At 38.5% G+C, this 9,885-nt stretch overlaps 1 protein-coding gene across 3 annotated transcripts in view; it reads right to left on the bottom strand.

Moving 5' to 3' along the window:
• Positions 1-4,673: 4,673 nt before the first annotated feature.
• The window catches only part of LOC117435799 (nucleolar protein 4-like), a 94,742-nt gene continuing 89,530 nt past the window's right edge, over positions 4,674-9,885 (bottom strand). For all 3 annotated transcript variants that reach the window (XM_034059233.3, XM_034059234.3, XM_034059235.3), the window contains one exon: positions 4,674-5,556. In XM_034059233.3, the coding sequence (XP_033915124.1) occupies positions 5,363-5,556 (194 nt within the window). In that variant the 3' untranslated portion in view covers positions 4,674-5,362. The remainder of the gene's footprint in view (positions 5,557-9,885) is intronic.

The following is a 9,885-nucleotide window of genomic DNA, read 5'->3' as shown; positions in this document are numbered from 1 at the left end:
CCCTTCCAATTCAAAGACAACCACCAACCAGTACTATTGGGAAAGTATACCGGCGCCGTAGCGACGAGGGACCCCTCGCTACCGCCAGCTAGTGGTGGTGGTGCGCAAGTGTACCCTCAAGGAACTTTGTGCCTAATGAAGGCGTAGAGGGATCTATCACATTGATTCGGCAGAACCTGGTGAATGTATGCGGAGTAGCTAGCCGCAGTACAAATGTCAGTCAATGTCAGTCAATGGTGCGCCTCGAAAGAGTGTCCATGACGTGGCCACCCCTCTAGTAGAATGCGCGGCCACCCTCCCCTGTGGGGGTAGGCCGGCCTCATTATAAGCACAATGTGTCCACAATCCAGTGGGTCAGTCGCTGTTTCGAGGGGACTTGCCCTAGGGTCCATTCACCATTGCAAACGAAGAGCTGGTCAGACTGATGCAGCGCATTCGTCCTATCCATATACTCTTTCAATGCCCTCACCAGGCAGAGAGAATTCAGTTTCCTATCGTCCTCCAAATCAAAGGGAGGGGGATGGAAAACCTCTAATTCCACTGACTGGTTCAAGTGGAAAGCCGTAATCACCTTGGGTAGGAACGCAGGGTTTGTGCGTAACAATAGCCTGTTTCCATTATCCCAGACGCGCATACAGGAACTGCACACAGCATGCAGCTCACTGACCCGCTTAGCGGAGGTGATGGCCAATAAAAAGGCTGTCTTCACAGAGAGATATTTCAGCTCTATGGAATGTATAGGCTCAAACGGGGCCTTAGGGAGAGCCTCCAGTACCACGTCTCGACTCCACCGGTGGTAAGACCTGATCAGCAATCAAATAACACACAAGATGCAACTGCTTGTAAATGTGCTTTAACTTTGAAACTTTCCTTCAGGCTCCCAACTCAAGATCAACTGTAGGAAGACTGAATCTTGTGAGCATGCTTGAATCAGTTGGATTGACAGTTGCAATACAATGGTTTAACACAGGAGGATAGTGTTTACTTTAAGGTAAAGGGTTTAAAAATATGCATTTACAGTATCTTACCCAATTGTCATTAATGTTTTTTTTATTTAAAATTATTGTGCTTTCTCATTTTTTCATCATATCCTTCAAACTTATTTTTAAAAACTTTAAGCTCAGTGAAGGTCATAGCCAAAAGCCTAGCTGCTGAAAACCATTTCAACTAATCTTGGTTCAGTATCCCACCAGACTCAATGCATCTTGTTAAGAGCCTAGTCAAAGTCAACCAGTTTATTTATCTGGTAATAGTCACCTTAATGATCAAAAAGACTATTGCCCATAATGCAGTCATGCTCTACCCACAAATGTTAATAGGTAAAATAAAAATAAAGAAAACCTTGAAAACACAGGAAATAGTGGCATCCAGTGGAGCAAAGAAAATACGCAACTGTAGAAATACGCCAATCTCTACCTCTCTGTCTCGCACTAGAGTTAATGGCTGCAATGTCTAGTATATTCCAAGTGAAGTTATACATTGTTACCAAATCAATCCTTAATTATCTCTTAATAATTGGCAATAGACTTTTAAAAAACATGTATGCCTAATGCCAGTAGGAGTAGATATACTATGCATAAAATGGGTTGGAAATGGCTGCAATATATATATATACATCTGCTGATTTTGTCAACATGTTTTACAAGTGCAGTTCAAACCTTATTATTACTGGTAATCAGTTAGGAAACAAAGCATGCAGTGCACAAGCTTTTTAAATTAGGAATGATTTTTCTTCATCTGGGTTCTAAAGCTATGGATAATTCAAATGTTTAAATGCACTGAGCTAAAGACATAATGTGCTTTACAATTGAAGGAAAAATATGTTATGAAAGGTAGCTCTTACCATTTCTTTTTTTTTTTTTTTTTTTAATTTAGTCGTTGCCAATTATTTTTATTATTTTCTCCCAATTTGGAATGGCCAATTATTTTATTATGCTCAGCTCACCGCTACCACCCCTGCGCTGACTCGGGAGGGCGAAGACGAACACACACTGTCCTCCGAAGCGTGTGCTGTCAGCCGATCGCTTTTTTTCACACTGTGGACTCACCATGCAGCCACCCAAGAGCTACAGCGTCGGAGGACAACGCAGCTCTCAGGCAGCTTACAGGCAAGCCCGCAGGCGCCCGGCCAGACTACAGGGGTCGCTGGTGCGCGGTGAGCCGAGGACACCCTGGCCGACCTAACCCTCCCTCCCCCCGGGCGATGCTCGGCCAATTGAGCGCCGCCCCCTGGGAGCTCCTGTCCTCGGTCGGCAAAGGAATAGCCTGGACTTGAACTTACAACGTCCAGACTATAGGACGCATCCGGCACTCTACGCAAGTGCTTTTACTGGATGCGCCACTTGGGAGCCCAGCTCTTACCATTTCTGAAGAACACTAACAATTCCGTTGTAACCAGAGGAGCGGGCCACCCATTTTTATTAATAAACTCTTGTCTACATGATCATTACAGCATCATCAAATACCTACAGCAAAACCACCCAAAATAAAAACAGAAGAAACTGTACAAATGAGTTTATGGCAGAAAGATTTAGAGAAACAAGAGGTGGAAAAAAGTTCTGTGTGAAATTAACTTTAGGTTACCCTGAATCTAACCATAGTATGTTAATTTATTTTTGTTATCATAACACTCTCCATTTTGAAATTCAGGACCCAGACTGATGATGTGCTTTTATATTTGTGCTATTTTGTAATTCAAGATTATGTTTGATGTTTCTCTGCTTCACAATTTCCGTCACTGTCTTTTGCTATGGTTTGTAAGTGCCACACATGTTTTATTGATAATGGACCAGATATGTTTAAATGCATTTATACTTAAAAATCTGAACAAAGTGTGCTGTGTCTCAGTTTCTCATAGAAGGTCGGGGGTTAGTCCTTTTAAACAGAGGTTAAGACTTATGGGAGCTGCAAGGTTGACAGCTTGCTCCCAACTTAAGTAATTTGTTGCGAGAAACAATTTCTTTAAATTATATTTATTGAAAATTCAACCACATGTATCTCATTATTTTGACTTTTCACAAATTCACCAACAGTATCACAAAAAAATTCATTTTGTTTACTTTAAGCAACAAACGTAAGAAACACTAGAAAATGCATGGATGTGTCCACAATTACAATAGAAAGTGCACATTACTTGGTCACAATCATAGTCAGTTATTAAACAGAAACAGTAATAACATATTTATTTATATTTATATGAACTGCCATCATAACAGTTAAAAAAAAATTAAATAGGATTTAACATGTAATAAGGCAGATTTCATATGCACATAGAACCAATCCGTTAAGCTATATCACTGTTAAAATTTAAGAATCTCAAGGGGGGGGGGGGTACCACAAAAAGCTAAACCGAAAATATTTTCACGACACGTATAATAAACCTTTTTACTGAAATCAAACCAAACATCTATATACTCAACAGTATAAAAATATGTTACAGCCCATAAAGTACAACTACAAAAACTGTGAGAACTGCATCCAGTTGCAACAGGTTTGTGCTGAATCTAGCATGGAAACGATATATAAATTACTTATGAAGCACTAAACAGCCTCAATTCAATCGCAGTTTGTAATTGAAAAATATACAGAAGAGTGCAAAGATTTCAGATTGTCACTTGCAACCTTGCAACATTCAAGATTTTACATCCCACAAGTAAAATAAACTGAAAAAGTAAATAATAATAATAATAATAATAATAATAATAATAATAATAATAATAATAATAATAATAATAATATTAACAAAGCAGCAGGAATCACAGAGCTAGCTCAGATATCGTACTTGTAGAATAGCCATTCCTTTACTTTGTTATTACCTACAGTGTATATAGCCTTTCCTAGCTGCAAATTATCACAGCAGGGATAGTGTATTGTCTGGACTCTTCTATATGGCTTACATACCTGTAGTATGGTCTCAACAGCAGAGTCTAATTACCAATAATCTTTATCCATCAGAAAGTACCATTTAAACAGTTCCTTTCATACCACACTTCTCTGATTCTCAGCAATCTGTCCTTTCTACCCTTAAATTGCCACGGACTGAAACACAGGATCTGAACATGGAATTGTCATCTATAAGCTTTGAACCCTTTAAGGGCCACAATCACGTTGACAATGTCAGAATGTAACAGCATTATAGTACATAGTATGTTAATTTATTTGCATCCTTGTTTTATTGTTAGTTATCATAACACTCTCCATTTTGAAATTCAGGACCCAGATTGATGATGTGCTTTTATATTTGTGCTATTTTGTAATTCAAGATTATGTTTGATGTTTCTCGGCTTCACAATTTCCGTCACTGTCTTTTGCTATGGTTTGTAAGTGCTACTAAGTGTTTATTTGATGATGGACTCCAGACATGTTTAAATGAATTTATGCTTTAAAATTTGAACAAAGTATGTGCTTAAGCCGTGTCTAGTTTATCTTAGAGAATAAAATAAATAAAATAAACACAAGAAAATCCAAAATATCTGAATCCTGAAGTAAACTTAAAACCCTTTGTTGGAATAGGTTTGCTGCTATCTCTACAACAGCAGGGTTTCTTGTACTGCTACTAATAACTCATACTAATATGGTATTCATATATATATATATATATATATATATATATATATATATATATATATATATAAAATATGAGTCATTTTCTTTTTTTTTTTTTTTTTTTTTTTTACAACAAACCAAGTTCTAATTAGAACTTGTATTTAAAAATGTCTTTTATTTCCCACCATACTCCCCTAAATCAAATGTGAATTTTGTTTTTAAAAATTAACTTTAAAGACACATGGAAAAGAGTCCAAAATCACATGGTGCTGGAATGACAAGAAAATGTCTGGCCTTTAAAGGGTTAAGTAAATGATTGATTTTCACATAGCTGGTCCCACGTTATCGCCACTGTAGAATGACTAAAAAAAAAAAAAACCACTAATATAAAAAGAAAAAAAAATCCAGTTCAAAGTCTAAGAAAACAGTCAGTAGCACCCATCAATAATATTGCATGTGCATATCAAACCCTTTTGTACTTCACATTATCTTAATTCTTCCCCCACTCACTTAAGACAGCAATAACAAAAAAAAATCCATTGCAGTATTTTTGTTTGTTTGTTTGTTTTGTTGACACAGGAGGAAAAGCATTTGACTAAGCAATGAGGTACCGTGTGAAATACCCAAGGTCAACGCTTCGAAGCAGCCACTGTTGTGTGACGCTGTTTCAGGGATAAGGAGTAGTACGGTGTTGTTTTGGCAGTCAAAAACAAAGGGGTTTTTACAATCAGAAAAAGTGCAACCAAAAGGCAGCAAGAACAAAATGGGAAAGTCTTCAGGGGAAACCCTCTCTGTAGGCATCTCTGTCGTTCAGAGGTCAGTTCTGTTGTAAGATCAGGTTTTCCAGTTCATCTGCTGAGCGGAGGAGGAACGCTGCCGACTCTCTGTATCCTGCAATAAGTTGCCTGACCGCATTGATTTCAGTGGAGTTTAGCTGTGGCCGTGAAGCAGAACTGCTTGAGGAGCCTGAGCTTGGCACTAATGGTCTCTTCATGCTGAGATCAGTAGGTCCTGTAAAAATAAAGCAGAAAGAAATTGCATTTAGAACAAAGGGTACTTCAAAATACATTTCAAGTTGGAGGAGTGTGTAATAAATAATATAACAATTAAAAATGTGAATGTGACTTAAGCCCAGTGTGGTGTAGAGTCCTGGGCAAGGCTGGTCTATTAGACCCAGACACGGATTTGCAGTTTAAGCGCTTTACACACACTTTTAATAATTAACAAAACAAACAAACAGTTTGAATAAAACACTACAACCCCAAAATCAAAACTCAAAATAAACACACCAAGCTCTGGCTATCCCAGTGCTTTTCTTACTTTTTTCTGTCTTTCTCTAACACTCCACTGCAAACTCAACTCAACTCAACTCAACTCAACTCAACTCAACTCAACTCAACTCCACCCTCTCAAACAAACACTCATCCTTTGTCACCTTTTAGACCATATGTCCAGGGGTTGATTGACAATTAATCATGCAATCAATCACCACCTGGCCACAATCCACACTTCTCTCATTCACACAATTAATCAATTAAACAACAATCAAACAATCAACAACCATGTGGCTGTGCAAACGGTGGCCATCTTGGTTCTAGACTGCCCCTTCACCAAGATGGCCACCAGTCACCAAACTCTCACTCACAGACACGTGCACCCCCATGTGCAGAGCCTATGCTCTGTCACACCCAGCATACGCATGGAAACATGTTTCCAGAAACATAATTAGGAAACCTTTTCAAGCAGCACGTGATGATTCCTGCTGCACACTCCAAAAATGGAGGCAAGGGCTCCCAAGTGGCGCATCCGGTAAAGGCACTGTGTGGAGTGCAGGATGCGCCCTATAGCCTGGAGATCGCCAGTTCGGATCCAGGCTATTCCACACGCCACCCGGGTTGGGGAGGGCTTAGGTCGGCCAGGGTGTCTTCAGCTCACCGTGCACCAGCGACCCCTGTAGACTGTTTGGGTGCCTGCAGGCCTGCCTGTAAGCGACCTAGAGGTGCATGGTCCTCCAACGCTGTAGCTCTGAAGGTAGCTGCATGGCGGGTCTGCAGAGTGAAAAGAAGCTAATGGCACACATTTCGGAGGACGCGTGTGCTCGTCTTCGTCTCTCCCGAGTCAGCGCGGGGGTTGCAGCAGTGAGCCAGGCTTAAAAAAAAAGAATTGGGCATTGCACTTAGAATTGCACTAAAACACAGGAAAAGTCATGTGGACAAACGAGTAGATCCTAAATCTGAGGAGAAAGGAGTGTACCATAATCTTTTAAATGAGCAATGTCATCTTCTGTAGAAGTGGAACTAAATAAAGGGCAAAGGGGATCTTGGTTATTGACCATAGCTCACCCAGTCACTCATTTGTGACCTGTGGAATGCGGCAGTTTATGCTTCAGTTCCATGTACCATACAGTAGGCATATTTCTAGGACCACTCTGGAAATTAAACTAAATATCTTTACATCATAGTAGGATTAAAAAATAAAACAGTTGATGAAAAACCTAAAGTATGAACAGCTGCAATTGGCTTATAGGCAACAAGATTCATAGTTATTTATTTACAGGTAAGGTGCTGTATATTTATTATACTGTTGTATAGGGTGCTGTGTGATACAAGGTGATATCCACTCCACTGACCCTGAGTGGATGAAAATCAACTTGTACCTCACACAACACCCTATACTTTTGTATTTGTATAATATATAGTTAAATAAGAATATATAATTAAACAGTATAGGTCATTTTAAAATAATTTAAATTCCATCTGATACAGTGCAAATATATTCCAGGTGGCTGTATCACATCAATATCAGGGTCTACAATATATTATTTGTTTATTTAGCAGACGTCTTTATCCAAGGCGACTTACAGAGACTAGGGTGTGTGAACTATGCATCAGCTGCAGAGTCACTTACAATTACGTCTCACCCGAAAGACGGAGCACAAGGAGGTTAAGTGACTTGCTCAGGGTCACACAATGAGTCAGTGGCTGAGGTGGGATTTGAACCGGGGACCTCTTGGTTACAAGCCCTTTTCTTTAACCACTGGACCACACAGCCTCCTATACTATGAATGTGTAGCAGCATCCAAACCTTTGTATGTAGCATGCTGCTGCTTGGTTCAATGAAAATGTATTGCTTTCAAAAAGGTAAGACGGTGATCAATTGCATTTTAATTTCATTAGCGGGGACTGCTCTGTATTGGAATGATGCTGAGTAATTGTGGATTTTGTGACAGTAGAGGGGCTCTACTTTCTATTATCCCTGTGCGCCCGAGGCTCTGCTCCTCCTCCTCTCCCACTTCTGACACTACTGCATACCACCCCCAAGCTTTTCAACACCGCCAAATGTGCCGCTTAAAAACAAAGCAAAAATCAGTTAATTGTCAGACCATTATTTATGTCATAAAAAATAACTAAATTAGTTTTTGGGAGATTAATAGGTTTCCAATATTGCTCTCCAGTGGTATGAAAGTATGAAAGTCTGGCCTTTCGAATATATGAGGCTACTGATCTGTCCCCTTGTGCTGTCTCGCAGAAAACACATGCTGTTTAGAGTTCCAGAGGTAATCTGCCATTCCAAAGGATTTCAGGGGCTTGTCTCCTGTTCATGCAGTACGACACCAGAGCCTCTTCAGAACACAAAGCAGGACATGTTTTCCATGTCGGTACATAATGGCAACAAATGTCCCCCCAAAGCTTTGTCATTCCTAAAATGTCAGTGTATTTATATATATATATATATATATATATATATATATATATATATATATATATATATATATATATATATATAATGTAAAATAAATTAATTAATACATGAGGTTTTACTAAGTCTTAGCAGTTGCTGTACTATAATTACAACAAATAACTAAGTTACTGCTAAAATGTTTTAAATGAAAAGCAAAAACACCAAATATGTTTCCACATACTGCTGCTGTTTAGAATTTAAATTGTAATTTGGCATGAAGGAGAAATCTTCCATTATCTTAAACTGTGTAACAGCTGATGATGCGACTCCTGCTTGTTGAGCAAATTGAATGTAGCATATCTCATTCTTCAGCGATGCTGTGTCAGTTTACAGTTGTGTAACATATTTTTAGATGGTTTTAAAAAAATATATAGGTATATTTGTAACCGTCAGGTATAAAAAGCCTGTCAAATTGAAGACATTACCTAATTTTAGCATGTACAGCATAAAAGAAAACTATAGTGTGCTTTACATGTATATAGTTAAAACAATATGTACCCTCTTTACCCATGCTATATTTATTTTAAGTTGATTTGATAAAGTAAATTTGTTCTGTTTTTTTGTTTCATATCTTCTTAGAGAATCTATAAAATAGATTTCCAAACAGATGGTAAAAGAGGCACCGGCTGTCTGGCACAAAATATTTGGTCTGTCTATAAATAATACATGTTGGACAGTTATTTGTAATTTAGAAATGTTGTAGGTTCATGGCCCTAAAACAACAAACCCAAAAATGGCTGTGCAACATGCTTACAATATAGATGCTGTTCCACTGCCCCCCTTTTTGAGATAGTGTAAGGGAAAGAAACAATCTAACTTTTCACAATTCAAGTAAGGTTTAAACACATTTGTCAACATGTGTGGGAATGTGTACAGTAATACATTGAAAGCCTTTTTATGCTCTTTTTTTATGACACAACCCAGTTATTTATATTGCCTTTTGAAGAGATGCTGGCAACATACAACATGGCTGGTCCCAATTCTGAAGAAGGCATGTACTCTATTTGATGTAATGCGTGTTGCCGGGTGGACCTGATTGAGACTGGAGCATCTTCACCTTTGTAATTAGACAAAGGCCTTCTGAGAGACGTGACCTGAGTACACAATCCCATTGTAATGGTTTAAAACCTAGCATCTGGCCAACCAGGGATGAAGCACTTCTATTTCTATTTGGAACTAGGATTAATTCAAATTACTGTATTTATAAATATACACAGATGTGATGGACTTTCAAAATAACCTTTGAATAACCTTTGAAGAACTAATTTAATGTTTTACATTCTGTTGACCCCCACATCTTATAAATGTTAGTCAACTGTCTTCAGAATTGTAAAAAGTGCACATATCCCTTTATTTTCTCCTAGTGGGGGACCCATTAAATCATCTTGGTTGGGTCTACTTGCACATTCAAGTCATGGCTAATCAATAGCTTGCGGAGAACCTACTGTTTTCATACATTTGTTTGCATGTACCAGTAATTTGGGATGTTTGCTTGTTTCTATGAAAGTCTTTGACTCATAACTTCTTAATGGCTTATTGGGGTTATCTGAAAATATGTATATGGATTTACAGACCGTATTGACCGACTTACATGTGGGT

Source organism: Acipenser ruthenus, chromosome 3 (assembly GCF_902713425.1).
Source record: "Acipenser ruthenus chromosome 3, fAciRut3.2 maternal haplotype, whole genome shotgun sequence".
Classification (NCBI taxonomy): domain Eukaryota; kingdom Metazoa; phylum Chordata; class Actinopteri; order Acipenseriformes; family Acipenseridae; genus Acipenser; species Acipenser ruthenus.
This window is presented reverse-complemented; position numbering and strand designations above follow the sequence as displayed.